Consider the following 24,381-nt stretch of genomic DNA (forward strand, 5'->3'; position numbering starts at 1 on the left):
CTTCAGCCACACCTTGGCTGACACAGTGGCGCAGGAAGAGGAGGCCACTGACGAGAAAGGGGGCGGCTAGTCAAGTCCCCCCCCCCCCGCAGGGAGGAGAGGCTGTGATGAAGACGCTGATCCAGCAGGATCCTGGCGGCCTAGGTGAGCTCACAGCCGGCGACTCGGAGCTGCGTCTGGGTGCTCTGGCCCTCTCTCACGCTTGTCTGCTAGAAAGTCTCCAATTTTGCTTGCTTGGTTGGCGGCAAAATTTCATCAGCTGGGACTCCAGAGCGATGCATCCCTCTTTCCAGTTTAGAGTTCCCTCTGGACCACGGACTCCTGGCCCAAAACCAACAAGGCCAAATGTACCAGAGACAAATGTGAAGCGCTGCATTTAGGTTCAAAGCCAAATCGAATGCAAGGGAGAGACATGACTTGGCAGCACCTCGTGTGCGGGGGGGGGGGGAGGCGGGGCGTGTTAAGCTGGACTGGGGCCACCAGTGTGATTCAGCTGCAAGAGAAAAGCTAATGCAGCTTCTCCAGTGTCCTTAACAGGAGCACAACGTCCAGATCACAAGAAGCAACAGTCCCACTCTCTCCTGGACAGGCCTGTGGCAATTCTGGGTGCCACACTTTAAGGAAGACCTGGACAACCTGGAAAAACGTGTCCAGGAAAATACAACGAAGACGACAAGCAGCCTGGAACCCAAGTCCTGTGTTTTCCTTGGGGGAGGCATGATAATATCCTACCAAACATCACAACTTCTTCAGCATCAAAAAGGTTGGAGGAGACCCAGGTCAGCTGAAGCACCAGAGGCAAAGATGGTCCTACCTTGGAGGAGAAGACGCTAGCCCCTTGCAAGGGGTGACACCCTCCCCCAAGAGACGCAAAGAATCCCTCCCCTCCAGGAAAAGATTTGCTTGAGCCGCATCTCCCTGCTGACCCTTCTGGCTAAAGGCCTTTGCAGCAGCAGCAGCAGCAGCAGCCACTCTCAGGCAACAAAGGAAGAGTGTTCAGGGAGCCAGACCAGCAGGGCTCTAGCCGAGTGTCTGCCTGAAATTTTCTGCCTGAAATCCTGAACAGCCTCTGCCAGTCAGTGTGGACAACACTGGGCTAGATGGAACCATGGCCGCTGCCTATGTCTCATCAGGGTCTGTGCCAGCTCAGGTGCCCTGCCCAGGGTGTGGCACCCTCAACAGGAAAAGTGACAGCACAGATCCCTCCTGCTGGGAATCTCAAGACCAACATCCAAGGGGGACGCCCCCCACCCACCAGACTGGGCTACAGACAGAAGTGTCTTGGTTGGGAAAGGGAGTGGAATCAGCCCCTCAGCACCACCATTCTCACCCCATCTGTGACCCACTTGACAGGAGTTGGCACTGACTGGAGGCCTCCTGCTTGCACCGTGTTCCCAGTCAGCAAGGGAAACTGCCCCTTTCCCCTTCAGAAACCAGCTCTGGTCACCTGGAACTGTGTTGAAGTCAACCAAGTTTCCTCCAAATTCCCGCCAGCCCAGCTATTATGGGAGTTCTTGTCCAAAGTGCCCAGGGGGCACCTGGTGGGCAAAGGTCAGCCTGAACATGGAAAGCTATTGAGGGAGACAGGAGCCTCACTCGTCCGTCTGAAGGGCAGGCAGAAGACCACCTTTCCCTGGTACCTCTGGAGAGGAAGAGAGGCAGGAGCAGGAGGAAGCCCCCTTCAGCGGGTAATTCTTCTCATTTCATGAGATGCCGCAGAAGAAAACAATAAAGCTGAACGGAATGATGGCCTGGAGTTCATATGATCTTATTGTTTCAATAAATTAAAGGCAGCCTTTGACTGAGAGGCTGGATAGACAGAGTCTTTGCCCTTCTTCCCACCCACCTTCCCCACAGTGCTGAGGCACCTTGAAAACTAGCAAATTTACAACGGCATCAGTCCACAAAAGCTGGTGCCATAATTAATCTGTTGGTCTTTAAGCTCCTGCAGTGTTATTTGTGACTTTAATAAAAAGTGGGAATTTTGTATTTCCAATGATTGACACAGTATTTTTTGCTACTTCAGATTATGACTCGGAGTCCAGAATCCCAACCCTGAGCTGAAGTAAGACCTGCAGGTCCCTGGATTCATTTGTCAATGAGGCAAAGGCCTTGCCAGAGAAGACCAGGGCATTAAGAGGGGGGGCACAGATCAGCGGCTGAGCACCACCACTCGACACAGAAGACCCTAGGCACAATCCCCAGTTGCTCCCCTACCCCAAACGCCAGAGAGCTGGGAAGCAGGATGGGGATGCAGTTTCTCAAGGAGAGCAGGGCTGCTTGAGCACCAGCAGAGTTGCGTGCAGGGATGGCTTGTTTGGACTGGAGGGAAGGTGCCTTTCGGGACCAGAGTCCAGACCACCCACACTTGATATTCTAGTTGCCACCACCACGCAAGAGGAAGAGCCTCCAGCCCCCACCAGTCACCCTGACCTCCACTCAAGCCAAATACGGAAGACCAGCAGTCCATTGGGAAGGCCCTCCAGACCCAAGCTTCACCCAGGAGCCGACACAACTCCTCATGGAGAAGGCCTGAACACACCTGAGGAATCCCTCAGGTGAGTCACCTGCCACTTAGGAAGCTACAGACATCAGAGGTTCAAGCCCCTGGGCTGGGGCGAGAGCCCCCGACTGCCAACACCCTGCCCAGCCAAAGAGCTTCTTCACGGAATCATAGAACTGTAGAGTTGAAGGGACCCCCCCAAAGGGTCATCTAGTCCAACCCCCTGAAATGCAGGAATCACAGAATCCCTGAGAGACGGTCACCCTGCTGTTTCTAAACCTTCAAGGAAGGAGAGTCCACCACCTTCTGATGTTATCTGCTCCACTGTCAGAAACTTCTTCCTAATGTTTACTCAGAATCTCCTTTCTTTTCATTTGGATCCATTGCTGTGGAGCAAGAAACAAGATATGGTGTCACTTGGGACCTCATTTCCTAGTACTGAGGGAAGTCGCACTCCAAGGGGAATCTGGACCAAAGAACCACGACAAGGAGCCTCTCCCTCCATGGCTCCAGTAGGGCGCCTCAGAAGACCCTGATACTGCACAGGTGGCACCTGGACCAATGACCCATAAAGCCTTAGGAGCATCAACAGGCTCCAAGTGCCCCAAAGAGGACCCAGCCCCATCCTTGCACCAAGGTAGCAGCTCCAAGGGCATCAGGCTCAAGGGAGAAGAGGGATCAGCCCACCTTTCCCAGCCTCTCTGGCCAATTCCAACCTGTGAGCCTAAATGCTACGCTCCCGGCCCAGAGCTCAGACCTCCCAGTGTAGCACATGCACACACCCTGCAGAGGCTCAAGAAAGTGGAAGAAGTCGCACGCCCTTCTCAAGCCCAAGTGCATCAAAGTACAACAAAACAGAAATTCTCAAAGATGCCACACTTTCCATTTGCTCCCCGCACTGATCCAGGTTTTTTCATGATGCTTTGAAAATTGAAGAACTGTAGAGGAATAGACAGATCGTGAAGCTGAGGCTCCAATACTTTGGCCACCTCATGAGAAGAGAGGACTCCCTGGAAAAGACCCTGATGTTGGGAAAGATGGAGGGCACAAGGAGAAGGGGACGACAGAGAATGAGATGGTTGGATGGTGTTCTTGAAGCTACTAGCATGAGTTTGATCAAACTGCGGGAGGCAGTGGAGGACAGAAGTGCCTGGCATGCTCTGGTCCATGGGGTCACGAAGAGTCGGACACGACTAAACGACTAAACAACAACAGAGGAATAGAATGATCAAAGGAGCATCTTACACTTCCAAGCAGATAAGCAGTCTAAAAATCAACCTCTGGCAGCTCTCTATTTTTATACTGAGAATAGAGGCAAAAACAGGGTAAATAAAGACCATCTGATGTGCTGATGATGGTCCCACAAGGCAGTCTTTGCCAACCTCTGCTTTAAAATCTCCAGTGAAGGAAAGTCCACCACCTTCCAAAGGAGTCCATTCCACTGTTCAACAGTTCTTCCTGATGTTTAGTCAGAATCTCCTTTCTTGGAACTTGAATCCATGGGTTCAGATTCTACCCTCTGGAGCTAGAGAAAACAAGCTTCCCTCTTCCACGTGACAGCCTTTTGAGATATTTGAAGATGGCTCTCATATCTTCTCTCAGACTTTTTTCCAGGCTCCTTCAATCACTCCTCATAAGGCTTGATCTTCTTGGTCACCCTCCTCTGCATATGTTCCAGCTTGTCAACAACTTTTTGAAATTACAGCACCCAGAACAGTATTCCAGGTGTGGCCTGACCAAGGCAGAATAGAGTGGGAATATTCCTTCCCTTAAAGGGACGCGGGTGGCGCTGTGGGCTAAAGCCTCAGCGCCTAGGGCTTGCCGATCGAAAGGTCGGCGGTTCGAATCCCCGCGGCGGGGTGCGCTCCCGCTGCTCGGTCCCAGCGCCTGCCCACCTAGCAGTTCGAAAGCACCCCCGGGGGCAAGTAGATAAATAGGTACCGCTTACCAGCGGGAAGGTAAACGGCGTTCCGTGTGCGGCTCTGGCTCGCCAGAGCAGCGTTGTCACGCTGGCCACGTGACCCGGAAGTGTCTTCGGACAGCGCTGGCCCCCGGCCAATAGATGTGAGATGGGCGCACAAACCCCAGAGTCTGTCAAGACTGGCCCTTTCGGGCAGGGGTACCTTTACCTTTACCTTTATTCCTTCCCTTGATCTGGACACAAGACTTCCTTCTGTTGATGCAGCCTAGAATAGCATTAGCTTTTCCTTTCTTTTTTTGCTGAAAGAGCGTTTCCACCCCCATCGTTCAGCCTGGACACTAAAGTCCAGCTCCAGGACCTTATTGTGGTTCCCTCACTGTGAGAAGTAACCAGGCAGAAGGACTTTTTGGTAGCCTCCACCCACCCTGCAGAACACCCCCCAGGCAAATGTCAACGAACTGAACAGCTATATCATTTTTTGCAAACATCTGAAGGAAGTTCTGTTTTGGGGAGCTTTTAATGTTTGATGTTGTTTTTTTCCTGTATTTTTGTTGGAAGCTGCCCAGAGTGGCTGGGGCAACAGTCAGGTAGGCAGGGTGTAAGAAATATAGGGCGGTATATAAATTAAATAAACGAAAAATAATCATCACACTCTTGGCTTGTGTTAAGCTTGGGGTCTACTAAGACCCCCAAGATCCGTTTCAAGTGTCCTACTAATAAGCCAAGTGTCCCAGTGCAGCTGGTTCTTCCTTCCTAAGTGCAGAGAACCTGACATTTGTCCCTGTTTAAATTCATTTTGTTAGTTTGGGCCCAGTTCTCCTAACTGATAAGGTCATTTTGAATTCTGATTCTGCTTCCTGCGGCATTAGCTACCCCTCCCAATTTGGTGTCATCTGCAAATTGGATGAGCACCCCCTCAATTCCTTCATCCAAGTCATTTATAAAGACCTTGAACAACAATGGGCCCAGGACAGAACCCTGCGGCACCCCACTTGTCACTTTTCCCCAGGATGACAAGGAGCCAGATGCTTGGACTCCAACTCCCATCAGCCCCTGGGAGCAGCAGCACAAATCATCTGGAGGGCACAGGTTGGCAATGGAAGCTATAAAACAACGGGGCAAAACTAAGTCAATGGCGTGTTACAGCTTCGCGAGCGAAAGGCATTCTCAGCCCTCCTTAGCCGGCATCTGCCTAGCACCCCCAGGAACATTTAAGAGAAATCAGAAGGTGCAGGCAAAAGCAAGCAGAAGTTGATGCCACACCCTGGTTGCAAAGAGGCAGAGCACAGAAGTTTAGGACACCGGCTCACGGCAGCCTCCCCTCTACCATCCAACCAGACCACTGACCGTCATGGACGGCCTTTGTCTTAAAGGCCACAGAATGCCCAGAATTGCTTGTTAGAAGCAATAAGCAATACCTGGGCGGATTCAAGATCCCTGGGCGAGAGGTTGGGCTCTCAGCAGGAAGCGAATGTTCATTCCATCCCCATCTATCAGGGAGGGCGGCCTCAGAGCCCCAGCCTTGCTCCCCACCATCCCAGCCCACCCTCCTCCTCTTCCTCCCTCTCTCTATTCCTCCCCACTTGTGGCTGCCTGGGAGCGGCCCATCCTCATCTTCCAACTAGGGTTAGAAACTCAGCAATATCAGCTAGGAGCCAAATGGCACTGTGAATCGAGGTTATGGTTGCCACAAGAGTCTATTTGCTAGGGGGTTGGACTAGATGACCTGTGGGGTCCATTCCAGCGCTACAATTCTATGACCTCAACTACACTGCTTGACTGCAGCTTGTTATAACTTATAACAATGCACTTGTCTCAGTCTGCAAGGAGAAACACACACAGTGGAAATGGAAATACAGTGGTACCTCTGGATGTGAACGGGATCTGCTCTGGAGCCCCATTCGCATCCTGAAGCAGATGGAACTCACGTCTGCAGGTTATGATTTGCTGCTTCCGCGCATGCGCGCGACATCATTTTGAGCGTCTGCACATGCACGAGCAGCAAAACCCAGAAGTAACACACTCAGTTACTTCCGGGTCGCCGCGGAGCGTAACCTGAAAATGCTCAACCTAAAGCACATTTAACCCAAGGTATGACTGTATCTATGGACTAAGGAAGAGGTTTTTAAACTGTGGTCACCAACCTGATGCCCAGAAATCGCCACTTAGTCGCAACTGGACCCACGTTGGTAGCAAAGCGCGCCTGGCAAATCTAGAGCGCTGCTTCCCACCAGAGAAAGGCTTCTCCACACCCCTCCTGTCCTCAGCCTTTTGCACTGTTACTGCGGGGGTGGGGGGGCTCCCTGGCCTGCGTTTATTTTGCAGGGGGCCTTCCACACAGAGAAGCATTGTATTTTCCCCAGAGTGTGGAAGCTGGCGGCCAAACAGCCATTGTTTGCTGCTCCACCACCCCTCCCCCAGCACAGGCCAACCTGACTCAAGGTTTTGTTTGCTTCTGACAGGCAGCCACTGTCCCGGTCCCATCGCCAAGCAACACGGGGGGAGGGCCAGGACCCCCAGCAGAGCCCTGGGCTGGGGTGCCCACAGGGACACCGCTTCCCAGCAGACCTTCTGATCTTCTTCAGACCCTTATGATGGGGTGGTCCTTTGGCCAGCCCTACAGGAGAGAAAGCTGGGTAGAGGCGGCGGCCCTGTCACCTATGCCTTGGATGGATTCCGAGCGGCACAGAAAAGTGTTTCCAATTCCTGAGGATCATTCGCAAGCTTTAAAGCAAGGGTGGGAAATAGACACATTGGTTTTTTTCTGACAAAAGCCATGTGGCATTTAGCATTAGCCGAAAAATTAACTCATAAATTATGCGTTGCCAAAGGCTCGGAGGACCCAGATTCGGTGCTGTTTGGTGGGATTTTATCTTATAGCTCAACAGATGCAGACAGCCGGACTCCCCCTCCACAAAACTACCTGAAACTTGGCTTTCCTAATGGTCTTCCAGTACTTTGCCAGCCTAATTTTAAGTCTCTCCTGGATTTACCGTGCAGCTTTTTGTACTTCTATTATTTCCATTGCATTCATTTGCTTGCTTTACTTCAATCAAATTCTAACTACTAGGAAATTAATAATAATAATAATAACCAGAACAAAAAACAGCAGGATCTGCCTACAGCTTTTTCTTCGATGCAGCAGCCAGAGGTTAAGACAAGGTGTCAGAACTACGAGGCATCTCTCCCCTGCTTTCCAGCCCACTGCCTGCATGCACCCCATAGGCTCACTCCCGGAGGGGGAAACTGAGGAAGGATACACTGGGGCATCTGCCCCGCCCCCCCATGGCACACATGGATGCCAGCATCAGACTTCACAGCATCCAGTGGATTGCAAGGCAACAAATCCCACCGAATTCCGTGGTTCCTACTTCTGCAGCTGCCGATATCCTCCTTCTGGGGCCAGACAGAAGCTACTTGCAGTTCACAGGAATACAGGCATCGGCTCATAGCCAGCAAGGAGACGGGGGGCGCAAGATGCACCCCTGCACACGCCCCTCTGCCACAGGGGCAGGGTCAACCTTTGCAAGCCTGGGGTGCCTTCTGGACGGGAACCATTCCAACACAAAATAAAGCTGCGCCAATTGCAAAGTGTGGAAGTGCCCCCCCCCGGACTTAGGCAGGAGGGGAGCCTGTGGTCCAGAGAAAGCAAAGCATAGGAAGAGGGTGGTGCTTTCTGTAGAGACACCAACGTCTTCAGAGTAATCAATATCAAACCACCGCCAACACGCAGGCCATGCCCCCCCCAATGGAGCGGCAGTAAGAATCCGATTGTTCCTCCCCGTTAAAAGGAGGCAGGTATGACACAGGCGGCAGTGGCGGTGGCAGCTGTGCATGCCATTGATCCCCCTTCTGTGGGGTGGGGTGGAGCAGGCAGACTGAGTGTCTGGGTGGGGACCAGGGGGATGGGGTGAACTGGCCTGACTCCTCCATCAGGCCATAATCCTTGCTCCCAGGAGATTACTCCTGACTCGGCTCTGGGGGGGATGCTGGGTGGGTCCATCAGGGGCCTACGGGGGGGGGGCAAGGCAACTGGGTCAGCCTTTGGGGCCGCCGCCGTGGGTCAAGGGGGGCAGGGGATGCCTCTGCTGCCCTCCACTCCCTGCCCCTCCATCTCGGAGTCCAAGATGCTTCTTGGCCCTCAGAGTCTGTGACACCCCCAGCCCCATGCTTTGGGGGGGGGGCGATCGAAGGGTCCTGGCCGGGTCTTGCGCCTCCCCCCCCCCCAAGAGAGCCACCGCCTGCAGGGAGAGAGCCATGCCGCCGCCGCCGCCACCGGCAGGACCACCCCCCCGTCCCTCCGCCCTCGCCGTGCCTCAGTTTCCCCATCGCCCAGCCCGGCCGGAGCAGCACAAAGCGCCCAGCCCCGGCCATTGTCAGCGGCGTCGCCGGCGTGTGTCCCCCCCCCCGAAGGGCCGGACCCGCCTCTCCCTCCCCCCCCCGGGCAAGGGCAGCGCCCACCCCAGACAAAGGCCCCGCCGCCGCCCCCCGAGCAGCAGCACAAAGCCCGGCGAGGGGCGCAGGTGGGCGAGGCCCGGCGGGGGGGGGGGCTGCGGACAGGGGGGGGCGGGAGGCGCCCCCACGGGGTCCCGGGCTGCCGCTTCTCCCTCACCGGCTCTCCTCGGCGCCGCCCTCCGCCCTGTCCCTCGTCCGCGCTGCCGCCGCCGCCGCCGCCTCACCTGCTTCCCTCGCCGCGCGCGCGCCAGGCAGGGGAGGGGGCGGGGCCAGCTCGCGCCCGCCCGCCCGCCGCTCGCCGCCCGGGCCAATCGCCGCGCCGCCGGCGCCCCGAGGGGGGCGGGACTACGACTCCCGAGGGGCGGGGCCGAGGGACCAGGGCGCGGCCGGCTCCATCCTCGCGTCGCCATGGCGACGGGGCCTGCTCGCTCCGGGGAGCCAGGCCGAGCCCGCGCCCCACTACGGGGACGCCGGGCAGGCCGCCTGGTTTCGGGGTGGGCCTCGGGGGGGGGGCAGGCCGCTGGGGGGGGGGACTCTGCCCCCCTGTCGTAGGAAACATCTCAGGCAGCATCCCAAATAACCCCGTGCAAGCTGCGCCTGCAGATAGACTGCCTCTGGACCTGGAGGTTCCATTAGGACAGCCCAGCTGCTGGATCAGGCCGCATATCAATCTCCGCATATCGTCCAGCATCCTCGCAGTGACCAACCAGAAGCCCCCAAGAGGATTCAAGGACAAGGCCACTTTCACCCTCCAGTGGTTTCCAGCACAGCCATCAATAGCCCTCTCCTCCGCCATCCCTGAGTGCTCACTGGAAGGACAGATCCTGAAGCTGAGGCTCCAAGACTTTGGCCACCTCATGAGAAGAGAAGACTCCCTGGAAAAGACCCTGATGTTGGGAAAGATGGAGGGCACAAGAAGAAGGGGACGACAGAGGACGAGATGGTGGGACAGTGTTCTCGAAGCTACCAGCATGAGGGAGGCAGTGGAAGACAGGAGGGCCTGGCGTGCTCTGGTCCAGGGGGTCGCGAAGAGGCGGACACGACTAAATGACTAAACAACAACAACTGCCATTACTTTGTCCAGTCCTCTTTTAGAGCCATCCCAACTGGTGGCCATCCCTGCCTCTTGCAGGAACATTCTCCATAGTTTAACTATGTGCCATGTGAATAAGAGGAGGAGGAGTTTGGATTTGATATCCCGCTTTATCACTCCCCGAAGGAGTCTCAAAGCGGCTCACATTCTCCTTTTCCCTTCCTCCCCCACAACAAACACTCTGTGAGACGAGTGGGGCTGAGAGACGTCAGAGAAGTGTGACTGGCCCAAGGTCACCCAGCAGCTGCATGTGGAGGAGCGGGGAAGCGAACCCAGTTCCCCAGATTACGAGTCCACCGCTCTTAACCACTACACCACGCTGGCTCACTGAAGAAGCGTTTTCTTCTATCTGTTCTGAGTCTTCCAACATTCAGCTTCACTGGATGTCTGCAGGTTCTGGTGTTATGAGAGAGGGGGGGAAGCTTTCCTTCATCAGCTTTTCCCATGCCATGCATAATTCTATAAACCTCTGCGTCGCCTCTTACTTGCCTTTTCTCTAGACTGAAAAGTCCCAAACCCTGCGGCCTTCCTTCACAGGGGAATCACTGTCTCCATCCCCTGGATCATTTCGGTGGCCCTTTTCTGGACTTTGTCCAGCTCCACAATATCCTCTTTCTGGTGAGGAGACCAGAAGCGCACACAATATTCCAAATGCGATTGCACCATAGATGTCTACAATGGCATGGTATTGGCAGTTTAATTTTCAATTCCTTTACAAAAGATCCCTAGCCTGGGATTTGCTTTTTTATGACTGCCACACACTGGGCTCTAGACCACCCTGCTGTCCCACTCTCTGGCTTCCTCACAGAACCTGTGGCAGCCATGCCCCAAATTAGGGGAGTTCTCTGTTCCTTGCGGAGCTCCCATTCCCCACCCCCTGGGTCTCCCCACACTTTTCTATTGACCACTAATAGCTGCTTATTTATAATTGAAATTGGATACAATAATGAATAATCATTATAAGCACAGCTTTGGTTCTCTCTATTTGGAGCCTGGTGAGCAGAAATTAGCAAGTGGGCACGGGCACCTCTTCGCTTGAGTTTGGGCAGCTGAGGTTAGATCTGCTGGGCTGAAAGCTGCCTTCTACTTCTGGCATCCTCTTCTGCCACTGTGATTTGTGGAGGAACTTTTGAGAAAACACTCCTCCTTCCGTCCTGGAGCTCTAACTGGTTTGCACATATATCAGTCGCAGCAGCCCTTGTCCGAGGGATGCTATGATTGACAGCAGAGCCAGACCAGAGTTGGGGGTGCAGTTCCTCTGGAATGCCACCAGGGGGCTGGAGCCGCTCTCTGATTGGCTCCCCAGCCAGCCAGAAGGGGGCGGAGCCAGCACTTTGGGAGGGAAAATAAAAGCAGTTTCTGATAAGAGAAAGTGGTAATAATAATAATAATAATAATAATAATAATAATAATAATTTATACCCCTCCCATCCGGCTGGGTTCCCCAGCCACTCTGGGCAGCTTCCAGCTCATATAAAGCCATAATAAAGCGTTGAGCCTGAAAAGCGAAGCTTCCCCAACGAGGGCCTTCAAGTGAGACAGGGCTCCTTGGGAGAGAGAGAGGCAGAAAGAGGGATTGGGACCCAGGAGTGGACTGAGGGAGAAGTGGCTCTGGATGGAGCCTCTCGGAGGAGAAGCTGGTCTCTGTCCAGGGGAAGAGCCTGTGGGGAAGGCAGGCCGGCAGGCGGATGGACGGACAGGCGTCCCATGGGGGGCTGAGTCTGGGGCAGGAGAGGGAGAAGCCGGGGGAAAACCGTGTGAATTGGAGTCTCCTTCCCGTCAGGAGGGGAGAGGTCTTCCCGAAGGAGAAGTGGACTCCGAGGTTGGTGATCTTATTTGGAAAGACCTCAGCAATGGTCTTGCTAAGAGAGCCAGGAGAACTAGGTGGGTTCCCTTGTGCCTGACCTCTGAGTGTGGTGTACTGAATTTACAAAACAAGAGACTATTGGAGAGGAACACATTAACTTACAGTCTTTTAAAGGGATTTCATATATTAAAAATACCCATTCTTTTCCTCTATTGCCCTGAACAGATGACTTGTCTTTAAAAATACCGCTGTCTTTTAAAAAGTGCTTTTAAAGATGAGCCCTGGGCACTTTCAAGGTCAAGGATCACTTTCTTTACATTCCTATCATGTCTTTTGACTCACAGGTCCCCAAGGCAGCTCACACAGCTGCAGACATGCAGCTACACAGAAGAAGCCCACAGACTATTAGAAGCGCCCTGTACAACACAGCCTGCTCTGCAGTTTGGTCTGCTCTGGCAACACTTTAACTGTAGAGGTCATCCACATTCCCACCACCGGTGTCTCTGAACTGGTGCAGCACCACTCTGGTTAACTGATGGGAATCTGTAGCTACCAAAGCTGCGGCTCTGCTGAAGGCTCTGTGCTTTGGCAGGCAGAGCCCATGGCCTCCTGGAAATTATCAAGATGGATATCAGGGATTGGGCCCTCCTCCTCTACTGCCATGGCAGAAGGGTTGCTCTGCCTTTCATGCTCCCAACTGATCTTGCTCTCGATTGACTCACAGGCTTGCAGGTCCAGTGGCAAATCTCTGTTAGGTCAGCTTCCAAAAAGGCCGGTAGATTCCGAACTTAAAAATGGAAAGTGTAATGCTGGTGGTCAACAAAAGAGGTTTAAAGACTCTCTCAAGACAAATCTAAAGAAATGTAGTATAAACACCGACAACTGGGAAACACTGGCCTGCGATCGCTCCAGTTGGAGAACAGCTGTTACCAAAGGTGTCATGGTCTTTGAAGACACTCGAACTCAGGACGCAAGGGAGAAACGTGCTAAGAGGAAAGCACGCGTAGCAAATCCACACCGTGATCAACTCCCGCCCAAAAACCAATGTCCCCGCTGTGGAAGGACATGTGGATCCAGAATTGGCCTCCACAGTCACTTACGGACTCACTGTTAAGACGGTGTTCCTGGAAGACAATCTTCCTTGGCTATGAGGGATCACCAAAGAAGAAGAAGATCTGTAAGTATCAGCAACACAATGTGCTGTTCTACTTCTCTGGGTGTCTCCTCTCTTTTTGGACAATGGCATCCAGCTCATCAATGTTGCCACATGTGTGACACCATACAGAGCACCGGCGCTCTGGGTTCATCGGTGCAGTCATGCCACAGATCCAGCTCTCCAGTGCAACCCTGCTGGTGAGCACAGTGTGCCTTCTCCTCTGGACAGAAAGGTGCTCTGGGCTCATCAGCAGGGCTGTGCCGAAGGGCTGCATCTCTGGCACGGCACAATGCTGCTGACAAGTCCAGAGTGTCTTTCTGTCCGAAGGGAAGGCACACTGTGCTCACCTGCAGGTTCGCACTGGAGGGCTGAAACTCGGGCACTCTGGCACAGTCCGGCTGATGAGCCTAGAGTGCCGGTGCTCCATAAGGTGTCACATGCATGTTGTGCACGTGTGACATCATCCGTCAGTCATGCATTGTGGCAACATCTGTCTCACACTGGCAGAAGTATCTATGTGTCCTTTTGTCGTTACAACTTGGTTAACACCATTTATTTGTTCTCATTAATTTGGTCTCATTCCCCTCTAGGGAATGGGCTTTCCAGCTGGGTATTGTGATTCTGGTAACACCTTAGTCTGATCCCTTTGCCAGGACTGATAACACCCAGTTTAGCAATTGGGATATGAGGGCACATCTTGAGCACTATGACATCCCTGTTCCATTTATGCCATGAGTCAGGTCCCCTCCCCTCCATCCCCGGATCACAATTTTGTTACCTTTTGGAATGAAATAAAACCATTTATTTGGCTTTTTGGGTGAATTTATGAGTTTCAGAAAATGGGGTTTCTTTGCCTTAGGATGAGCCTAGAATGGCTTGTCTAATGGACATGGTTGCAGCGGTGTCAAAGGGTGGCTCTGTCTGCTCTCTGCTCACTGGTTTCCTCCCTCACAGAATCATAATTTAATTTTGATGACAGCTTTCCTAGCAATGTTGACAGCGGTCTTGAACTATTTTTAAGGCTGGCAGGCTAACAATCTGTTGAAATAAATATGCAGCAGGCCACAGAGCTGAGGTGGTTGTGTGCAGTATCATGAGTGTGCAAGGAGGATAACCGTAGTCCCGTGATGCAGTTGAGGAGCTGGAGGTGTGCCATAGGAATGCCCGAGAGGAGGAAAGTGCAGGGGCCAGGAAGAGGAATGATAATCAGAATTTAAGCTTAAGGAATAAAAAGGAAATGACCGCTTGGGGCACTTTGATTGGGCTGGGCATCTGGTGCCAGAGATGAGCTTATGGGGCAGAGAAAGGGGTTGGGGAATGCAGCCTCCTGAGAGGAAAAGGGTGAGGCTCAGGAAGGTGTCTCAAAGATAGCATGGCAGCGCAGAAATGTTAGGTGTCGATTCTGACACCAGGGCACCACCTCCTGGGTCATAGACCACACTGCAGTTCCACTTATATTAACACTTCTGGGATTAACAGAGAAACTATGGCTAGAGGGGATGTTTTCCCCTTTCTTGCCACCCACATGGCACCAGTCCTTTTTCCCCTTTCTTGCCATCCACATGGCACCTAAGTCCCTCACCGTTGTGATGTTTTGGGCCTTTGACACATTCCTTCTGGGCAGTGAGGTGGCCAGACTGCCCAGCGTTTGGTGACTTAGAGGCAGGTGCGAATGGGAGTTCAGGGGTTGGTGGGGTTTATCTCCATTAGAACTTTCTGGACTGGGCATTGCCAGTGTGCGCCCAGCGGCTGAGCTCATGGCATGCTCGCCTTGCCTTGCTGTCCTCCGAGAGTCAGCGAACGCTCCACATTCCTCGCCATCCAGGAGAAGGCGGCAGCTCATACACACAAGAGTTTTGAATGCGGGCTCTGCAGATCTTTGTCAACCAGTCCGCGGTGGGCTAGAGAGCCAGCAAGAATAATCTCAGGGATTCAGTTGCTAATATCAGTCCTGTTTGTCGTGATGTCTTTCAAAGAAACTGTGACTTTTGGAGTCCGTTTCCCAACACTCCTTCAGTAGAAAGTAGCATGCATGCAAACAAGCGCAGGCCCACACCCGGCCGACCCAGATGCCTAGCAAGCTCAGCTAATTTTAATCTGTCTAAAGTATTTTAGAATCAAGTGGTGAATGCAGCGAGTGACGGAGGGACAGCCTGAAGCTCTGCACTGGATTACTTGCTCGCTTTCCACAGGAGATTTTTTCTCCTGGCTGGTACCTTGGACAGCGAAGGGCTTGGCTGCTTTTCAGGGCTGGGCGGCCTGTGGAAGGTCCTGCCTGGTAAGCCCCAAGTTGGATTACTCAGAGGTGCTGCTCTTTCAGTTGCACAAGCAGAGGCTTAAAAGGAAGTGGACCCTCTCAAGGCTCAGCCTCCCAGCTGGAAGAGGGGCCTGGATTGCAATGGGGATTTGGCCCTTCAGGCACTGAATGCTCTCCTCCCTCTTTCTGGGACCACCCAGGCCAACAGCAACAGCATTCAGTCTGACCTCAGGACTCGGTCAGTGTGGGACAGCTCAGACCAGAATCATGGAAGGGACCCCAAAGGTCATCTAGTCCAACCTCCTGCACTGCAGGAGTCTCAACTAAAGCATCCAAGACAGATGGCTATCCAACCTCTGCTTAAAAACCTCCAAGGAAGGAGTCCACCACCTCTGAGGGCATCTGTTCCACTGCTGAGCAGCTCTTGCTGTCCTAAAGTTCTTCCTGATGTCTACTTGGAATCTTAATTTGTGTAACTTGAAGCCATGGGTTCGAGTCTGCTTCATCTGGTGCAGACTGTGCCTTGTGAAGCTGTCAACAGCTGATGCCCAGCAGATCTCCAGGTCTGCCTCCAGTACAAAGGGGTTTGCATGCCCCATAGAGACCACAAATGTTTTAGGTGGTTGTCCCCCAGCTATGGAGCTTTCTGCCCTTCATCCAGCTACCCGTCGCCTTGGAGCTCTGCTTGTGAGTCTCATGAAGGGGTGAGGATGCTGGGCTGGACGGGGCCCTCTTTGGTCTCATCTGGCAGGGAGCCCAGAATCCTAGAACTTGGGTCTTAGATGCTGGCTGGCAAGACCTCTTCTGCAGCAGCAGTTCTTGGGTGTCCCACCCCCTGTAAGCCTCCCCCCTTTGCAGTACCTTGAACCCAGCCCAGTGAAAGCAGGGGCATCCCCTTCCTTTTCCCACTCAGGGACACCAATGCAGACAGCCCCCCTCCTGAGGCTGTGCCAGCCTCCCCCTGCCCACCAGCAGTGTATCTGCCAAGCCCAAGGGGCCCATGGCTGTTAGAGAGCTTGTATTCCTCAGTGGCACATTGATTCGTAGTGTGGTGGTTGTGGCTTATATATTTTTTCTTATTCTTAGCCACTCTGTGGGCCACATGTTCTCCTGCAATGATTTTGCAAAGTTTTTTGCAGATAAAATCGCTCAGATTCGGGAAGAAGTAGACTCCACCGTGGGAGCAGGGCCGGGGCGGGAGAGTGCAAGAGTTCTGTCTGGCCAAGTTGAGTGGGATCAATTCCAATCTGTTGCCTCCGAGGATGTGGACAGGCTGCTTGGACGAGTGAAACCAACCACCTGTCTCCTGGATCCTTGCCCATCCTGGCTAATAAAAGCAAGCCGGGAAGGGCTGGGCGATGGGCTTCGTGGGGTGGTGAATGCTTCCCTCCGTGAGGGGGCCTTCCCAGACCCGCTGAAAGAGGCGGTTATTAAACCGCTTCTTAAAAAACCATCTCTAGATGCGGCCACGATGGCCAACTATCGCCCAGTCTCAAATCTTCCATTCCTGGGCAAGGTGATTGAGCGAGCGGTTGCCGAACAACTCCAGGCACGCCTGGAAGAAGCGGACCATTTGGATCCCTTCCAGTCGGGATTCAGGCCTCATCATGGGACTGAAACTGCCTTGGTCGCACTGGTTGATGATCTCCGGCGGGCTAGGGACAAAGGTGAGAGCTGTTTCCTAGTTCTGCTGGATCTCTCAGCGGCGTTCGATACCATCGACCATAGCATCCTTCTGGACCGTCTTGAGGGGCTGGGAGCTGGGGGCACTGTTATACAGTGGTTCCGCTCCTTCCTCCTGGGCCGTGTTCAGAAAGTGGTGGTGGGGGATGAGTGTTCAGACCCCTGGGCTCTCACTTGTGGGGTGCCTCAGGGCTCTGTCCTCTCCCCCATGCTTTTCAACATCTACATGCGGCCGCTGGGAGAGATCATCAGGAGGTTTGGGCTGGGTGTTCATCAGTATGCGGATGATACCCAGCTCTACCTCTCTTTTAAATCAGAACCAGTGAAGGCGGTGAAGGTCCTGTGTGAGTGTCTGGAGGCGGTTGGAGGATGGATGGCGGCTAACAGATTGAGGTTGAATCCTGACAAGACAGAAGTACTGTTCTTGGGGGACAGAAGGCGGGCAGGTGTGGAGGATTCCCTGGTCCTGAATGGGGTAACTGTGCCCCTGAAGGACCAGGTGCGCAGCCTGGGAGTCATTTTGGACTCACAGCTGTCCATGGAGGCACAGGTCAAATCTGTGTCCAGGGCAGCTGTTTACCAGCTCCATCTGGTACGTAGGCTGAGACCCTATCTGCCTGCGGACTGTCTCGCGAGAGTGGTGCATGCTCTGGTTATCTCCCGCTTGGACTACTGCAATGCACTCTACGTGGGGCTACCTTTGAAGGTGACTCGGAAACTACAACTAATCCAGAATGCGGCAGCTAGACTGGTGACTGGGAGCGGCCGCCGAGACCATATAACACCGGTCTTGAAAGACCTGCATTGGCTCCCAGTACGTTTCCGAGCACAATTCAAAGTGTTGGTGCTGACCTTTAAAGCCCTAAACGGCCTCGGTCCAGTATACCTGAAGGAGCGTCTCCACCCCCATCATTCTGCCCGGACGCTGAGGTCCAGCGCCGAGGGCCTTCTGGCGGTTCCCTCATTGCGAGAAGCAAAGCTACAGGGAACCAGGCAGAGGGCCTTCTCGGTAGTGGCGCCCGCCCTGTGGAACACCCTTCCAGCAGATGTCAAGGCGATAAACAACTACCTGACATTCAGGAGACATCTTAAGGCAGCCCTGTTCAGGGAAGTTTTTAACGTGTGATATTTTATTGTATTTTTGGTTTTTATGGAAGCCGCCCAGAGTGGCTGGGGAGGCCCAGCCAGATGGGCGGGGTATAAATAATAAATTATTATTATTATTATTATTATTACTCTGTGTGCTGTCCCTTTTTAGCAGAAAATATTCCAAGTTCAGGTGTCTCCCCTCTTATGTGCATTTGACTTGCACACAACCGCATATATGCATGGCACTGGCAAAGAATAAATTGATTTAAACTGCGGATAGGGCAGAAACTGCCCAAAATAAGCAGGGAACATTTCTGCCTCAGGAAGTGAAGGCAAGCCCCTTCAGAGGCTGCGCAAACGACCCACTCGGCCTCTTCTTTTTCTAATCCTATCCTATGTTCCCCGGAGTGCGCCTTGTTGGTGCCTCAGAAGTCCTGGGCTGAGAAGTCAGGTCCCCCTGGGGAAGGACAAGAGGACGAGCGTTTGGGGGTCGGAGCCTGGTGTTGGGGTACCCAAGGAGTGTGAGAGATACAAGCTGAGAAACTTCTCTCTCTCTCAAACATCTTGTTTCTGTGCAGCTTCCACCTTTTCCAGACAACTCTTTGCTGGAGTCTACTGAAAACCACCCAGCTGCCCCTCCCAGGCTGTGAAAGCTGGTGGGGTGTCCTAGTTTGCAGAAGACAGTCCTCTGCTTGAAGGCCTATGGCAGGGGTCAGCAACCTTTTTCAGCCAGGGGCCGGTCCACCGTCCCTCAGACCATGTGGTGGGCCGGACTATATTTTGAAAAAAAGATATGAACGAATTCCTATGCCCCACAAATAACCCAGAGATGCATTTTAAATAAAAGGACGCATTCTACTCATGTAAAAACACGCTGATTCCTGGACCGTCCGTGGGCCGGATTGAGAAGACGATTGGGCCGGATCTGGCCCACAGGCCTTAGGTTGCCAACCCCTGGCCTATGTGGCCCAAATCCTGGGCAGCAGATCAAGGTGTTATGTAAAGTTGGCATGAGGCTGCATCTTGCTGCCACTAAACCCTACTTTTGTAGCTACAAAGCATGACTCTGGCTAGTGTCACTGGAACCTTGGTTGATGTTGCGTAAGCCACCCTGGGAAGATACGGAATGGCAGGATACCACCTTCCTCAATCTGTGCTAGGGGAAACACAGGGTGCCTAGAATGGAGCAGGGGGGCCATTTGCTGTGCAGGGGGGGCTGAGCACTGAGGCACCAGGGGAGTAAGACCTTCCTTGTTCTCCCAGGACCATTAAACCCTTAAAGTGCTTCTCACACCTTTTATCATATTGACTTATTTCCCTTTTGGCAGGGGTGGGGTGGGGGGAGAGTTGTGTGGCTTATATGGGATTGTTTTGATTTCTAAGTGACAATCAAATTGAATGGCTTCCAGGTGACTTTATGGGGAGCCAAAGATGCATCTGGAACACGTTTCTCATCCTTCCTTCTCCCTCCTCACTCCCATGTGTGGTGTAATTTGAACCTGTGCTTTTTGCCCAGTGGCACACGCAGACCTGGTGGTCCTTCACAGGACCTCTGACCTTGTCTCAAGAGAGCTAGACTGAGGGAGGGGGGGTTGTCTTAAAGGAAAATTAGTAACTAAGAGCAATCAGTGAGATAAATTGTAGCTATAATAAATAGATGCAGGTACCGTCTGGCCGCTACACCCAGATTTAGTGCTTAGAGTTGGCACTACATCCAGGCCTGGCAAGATTACGCCTGAAAAGCAGGCAGAAATCTCTCGTTTCCCAAACGCAACCCGTATTAGAATTATAGTGGTTACCTGGCACTTTTGTCTTCTGCTTAAATAGTAAACATTAAGCATGGAATCAGAGTTGGAAGGAACCTCAAGGGCAGCGATAAAAACTCACAGATATATATGAGTGAGGCGCCAAATGGCTCCTTAAGCCAGGGCAACCATCGCCAAAACAGAATCCGTAGTTGCCATTTGGTTGGCTCTAAAGTTGTATTTTTCAGTACGACTTTTTGGATCCTGAAATTCATTCTGATTGTGCAGATAAAATAGCATGGTTAGATTTCTACAGGATGTGTTGCTTGTGTGTGAAAACGGGCAAGATCCAAGGATCCACAGGCAGGCAGGCGCCACCAGGTGGAGGCACCAGGCACCTGGGCATCTTGGCACCTGGGCATCTTCACTTGGTCACAAGTGGCCAATTGGTGGGTTTTGAATGCTGCCCAAGGATCATGCAGGAATCTCAACCGCATATACGTAACTAAATAACACAGAACTCTGTAGAAATTGGGTATTCTTTTGATGTCAGAAGTAGATCCTGCTTTAGACAGGCGTTTTACCAGCAGTAGCGGCCGGTTCCCATAAACAAGGCGAGTTGCCTCCTTCTGGGTGTGCAAAGGCAGCCTTCCCACGGCCAGCGACCGAAGGGAGTGGATTCTCAGGCTCCACAGCTGTGTGAAGCATGTGGCCTGGTGGATCCCCTTGACCCTTTTGCAAGAGTGGCCTTCTCTGCTAGGAGAGACCCCTGGGGGGGCCTGCCTGTGCCCCCGGCCTCCCAGCAAGAGCCACCCTGCCGCTGCCACGAACGCTCGGAGCACGAGGGCGACAAAAAGCACATGACGGCAGACAGGCTCCGGGGCTTTTCCGCTTTTCCTTTTTGCACAAAACAGAACATTTATTCAAGTGTTCTCCAGCACAAAGTACATCAGCAAAGGAGCCTTTCCTTCTCAGAGTGTCCTGGGCACAAATGGAAAAAGAAAACCAAAAACGCAAAGGATGGGATGGAGGCGGAACGGACAGACTTTCTAACATCTGCGGCACCATGGACCTTTTAATTATTTTTATAAAACAGCTATGTCACGAGCAATACTTACACAGAGATACAACAGCCTGCCCGGCGGGGGTGGAGAGCTGGGCCTCCCACCCCCCCACCCCACTTTCCACCCCTGGCATAGCAGAACCATACTCTGAAATGTACATTATTTATTTGTCAATAAATATAGAAGCAACCCTAAAAAAAAAGAGAGAGGCGGGGGGGAAGCGGCAGAAAGGATGGCGCATCCCAAAATCATCCTAGCAAAGAAAAGTAAAGTGAGGGGGGTGTTGCTGGGTGCAAGGGGGGGGGGCGGGGAGGCGGTCAGCGGCATGGAATGTCGGGAAGGCAGCAGCGACGGCTGGAGAGCAGGGAACGTGGCCGAGCTCTTCCCAGGATCTTGACAAGATTTATTTCTTCAGCATGAATACATGATTTCCCACAAACAGTAAAAGCGTCTCAGCTACTTCAATGCCTAGGCTAAAACACATGAAATCTTTCCTTAAAGGTTTCAAGTACAAAGTTAAAATGCCTTTTTTTCTTTTTTTAATAATAATATATAAGAGTAAAATAATAGAGCTCTTTTAAAACTCCACTACAAGAAAACAAAAAAAACAGTCATTGTCCAGACAGCAGACTTAAGTTAACAATAGAGATTTGTGATAAAAGAGGGATTTTTTTTTAGCACCTTAGTTGCCCCCATATCCTTCTGTGGTCGACAAAGGAATTCAGGCAAGTGGGGGGGGGGCAGTCCGGTTGCTCCGCTTTTCAGTCTAGGGCTCTGCAACCTGGCAGGAGGGGGGGCCTCTTTATCACAAGAGGAGACCAGAGTCAAGCCGGTCCCTAAAGCCACCCCCATCCCCCCCATCTTCCTCTCGCCCCCCCCGGGGGGAAGCAGGTGGATTCTGTAGCAGACAGCAAAACAGATCCAAGACAAATACAGCGGGACGCCTTGGGGGGGGGAGTTGGGGGGCTGAAAAGACAAAACAGACAGGAGGTTTTCCCGAGAGGCCACTTCCAGTTTGGGGAGGGGTCTGGGGTGGGGGGAGTTCCATGAAGCTGGGCTGCTCAGAAAGAGGTCTGCCAGGCAGACCTAAGGGAGGGGGCGCTGGAAGGAAGGCTCTGTGGGGAGGGTCCGCTGCCCCCTCCCCACCTTCGATTCTCCGCCAAGATAAGCTTCCCTGGTCAGGGGCTGGGAGTGCTCCGTGGGCTCCCTTTGGCCCGGGTGGGAAGCCCCCCCAAAGGGACAGGTCATGGCCGGGAGGGGGCCCCAGGCGTCCCGCATAGCACCAAAGAAGTTAGACTAAAATAAGCCCCAAGGCGGCCCCCTCCTTCCCTCTCCCACCCCCTTGCGGCCAATGGGTGGGGGCCATCGAAGTGCCACCTGCCTGGGGGGGCTGGAGAGGGAGATGCCCGCCTGCCCACATGCCAGGGAGGCAGCTGGGAGCGGGTCCTGCCAGACAGCCCTCTCCCGTGCCCCCCCTCCCTTGGCTTCCCCATCGGGTCCTGAGCGAGACCCCAGCACCTTTCACAGTTTGAGGGGAAGGGAGAGGAGGCCCCCGCCTGCCTGCCTGCTCCCCGGTTAGCACCGAGACCAGAGAGCACCCCTGCCAGCTGCAACTGCTTCAACCGCTGGGGGGGGGGCCCAGCAGTCTCCCGCAGACCCGGCCCCCCTGCTCCTGAGCATTGCCTCAGCACCAAGCCGCTGCCTCCGAGAGCACCATGAACGCAGGGAAGACGGCGGGGGGAGGGGAGGCAGAGGCGGGGGGCAGCAGGGGACCCCCAACCCGGCTCCCCGTTAGCACCAAGGGCTTCGGGCCCTGCTGGGAGCCCTCCCCACAAGCGGAAGGGAGAAGCAGCCTCCCAGGCCGCGCCCCAAGGGGCGTCCGGGGGGGTGGGGGGCGAAGCTGGCCGCTCTCTGCACCCCCCTGCCCCAAAGGACTAAAGTGCACACAATTGCCAAGGGAGGCAGAGCCCAGGAACCCCCCCCGCCCTCTGCACAAGGACCCTGGGAGGAGCTGCCCCTCAACCCTGTATTTGGAGGGTGGGGGGGCCTTGCAAAGGGTGGGTTGGGGGGCCAGCCGGGGGGGGGGACGGGTAGCACAGCCGGAGCCTGTTCAAGCAAAACAGAAGCCCTGCCGTTCACATCAGCCGCGGGTGGAAGGGGGCAGCAGCGGCACGGACCCCCCCAAATGCCTCCCGTGCTTGCGGAGAAATGGGGAGGGGCGGGCGCCAAAGGGCACCCCCTTTATCTACCTCCATCCCCTCACGGACCCCCCCCCCCACTGCTGAGCCTGCGGTTCCAGGGGCAGAAATGGGGGGAAAGAAAGAAAGACCTCAGCTGAGTTGAGCGCCCGGTCTGCCCGCTGGGGAGGACACCCAGGGGCCCCCCCTTGTGAGAAAGCACCAGTTTACGTGGGGGCCACTATTTGGGACACTGCAGAGGGTGGGCCTGAGGGTTGCCTTTTGCAGGGGGGAAAGCATTATTGCAGGACACCGAGGGCAGAGAGCGGCACCCGCCCTTCCTAGCCCGCCTGCCCTCCCTTTCTGAGAAGCCCCCCCGGGGGCCAGCACACGGAGCCCCCCCCTTAAGCTGCCACGGGTGCGCCCTCTCCCTTGATGTAGAAGCACCATTTTGAAAGTCAGTTGTACAGCAGTAACAGTACCTTTTTTTATATATATATAGACATTTCTCTCACGTAACTCTCACATATATATAAACTGTAAACAAGAGGTAAGAGCGGCTGTAGGAGCTGGACTGGTCAAGGTCTCCGGCCTGGTAGGCACCCAAATACTGTGGGGAAGGGGGGGCAGGGTGGGAGGGGGCGGGGAGGGAGGGGCGGGCAGCTTCCGGGCCTGCGCCCCCACCCTCCACCGCAGGAATGGCGCTGGTAGATGTGAGGAGGCCCCCCCCGGCACCTCCCTTTGTGCTCCTCGACTGAGCAGGGGCGAAGCTGTCGCCCCAAGGCCCGCTCAGCTCTGGGCTCTCCTCCTCCGTTGCGGAGGCTGGCAGGGGGGGCACACGCCCGTGGGCGCCCGGACAGACGGGCTCCGTGCCCGGGGCTCAGCCGAGGAGAGGCGGAAACCCATCAGACGAGACGAAGCCGTCCAGAAAGAGCAGGAAATTGAAGGGTCACCAACAGAAAAGGGGGGCCGGTCGGTTGGTCTGGGGCGGTTTGACCCAGGGAGAGGATGGGCGGGTGGTAGACCCTCCCGTGGGTGGGTGGGCCCGTCCTCTCCCTCCCTCCCTCCCTCCCTCTTGCCCACCAGCCACCACCTCCTCTTCCTCTCTGGTGCCCCTTCTCTTCTGTTCGGGGGGGGGGGGTTGTGTTTGAGACGCCTCCTCCTCCTCCTCCTCTGCTTTGCCAGTTCCGAGGGCGGGTGTCTCTTTAGACGCAGGCAAAGTACTCCTTCAGGGGGGCAAAGAGGTGGCGGATCACTGGCACACTCCAGGAGCGACCCAGGAGTCTCTGCCTCGCCAGGCGGCTCATGTTTGAGACGTCGGTGTAGTGGACCGGGAAGCCAAAGACCCTGCGGGGAAAGAAAGCGGGGGGCAGTCAGCACCAGCGTGGCAGCAGGCCCCGGAGGCATAGCTGCCAACGTTTCCCTTTTCTC

General features: G+C 54.2%; 3 protein-coding genes and 1 long non-coding RNA gene across 9 annotated transcripts in view; 1 reads left to right on the top strand and 3 right to left on the bottom strand.

Moving 5' to 3' along the window:
* DPYSL5 (dihydropyrimidinase like 5) overlaps window positions 1–9,114 on the bottom strand; it is a 38,347-nt gene extending 29,233 nt beyond the window's left edge. For both annotated transcript variants that reach the window (XM_082216584.1, XM_082216583.1), the window contains exon 1: window positions 9,037–9,114. The gene's annotated coding sequence lies outside the window, so the exon portion shown is untranslated. The remainder of the gene's footprint in view (window positions 1–9,036) is intronic.
* The window catches only part of LOC309529773, a 405,398-nt gene that overhangs the window by 109,729 nt on the left and 271,288 nt on the right, over window positions 1–24,381 (top strand). The gene's annotated exons all lie outside the window — the stretch shown is intronic.
* Window positions 1–24,381, bottom strand: part of MAPRE3 (microtubule associated protein RP/EB family member 3) — a 125,809-nt gene that overhangs the window by 75,674 nt on the left and 25,754 nt on the right. The gene's annotated exons all lie outside the window — the stretch shown is intronic.
* Window positions 21,878–24,381, bottom strand: part of DNMT3A (DNA methyltransferase 3 alpha) — a 53,671-nt gene continuing 51,167 nt past the window's right edge. For all 5 annotated transcript variants that reach the window (XM_082217516.1, XM_082217515.1, XM_082217512.1 and 2 more), the window contains one exon: window positions 21,878–24,297. In XM_082217516.1, the coding sequence (XP_082073642.1) occupies window positions 24,156–24,297 (142 nt within the window). In that variant the 3' untranslated portion in view covers window positions 21,878–24,155. The remainder of the gene's footprint in view (window positions 24,298–24,381) is intronic.

Source organism: Podarcis vaucheri (genome assembly GCF_965113315.1).
Source record: "Podarcis vaucheri genome assembly, chromosome: 3".
Classification (NCBI taxonomy): Eukaryota; Metazoa; Chordata; class Lepidosauria; order Squamata; family Lacertidae; genus Podarcis; species Podarcis vaucheri.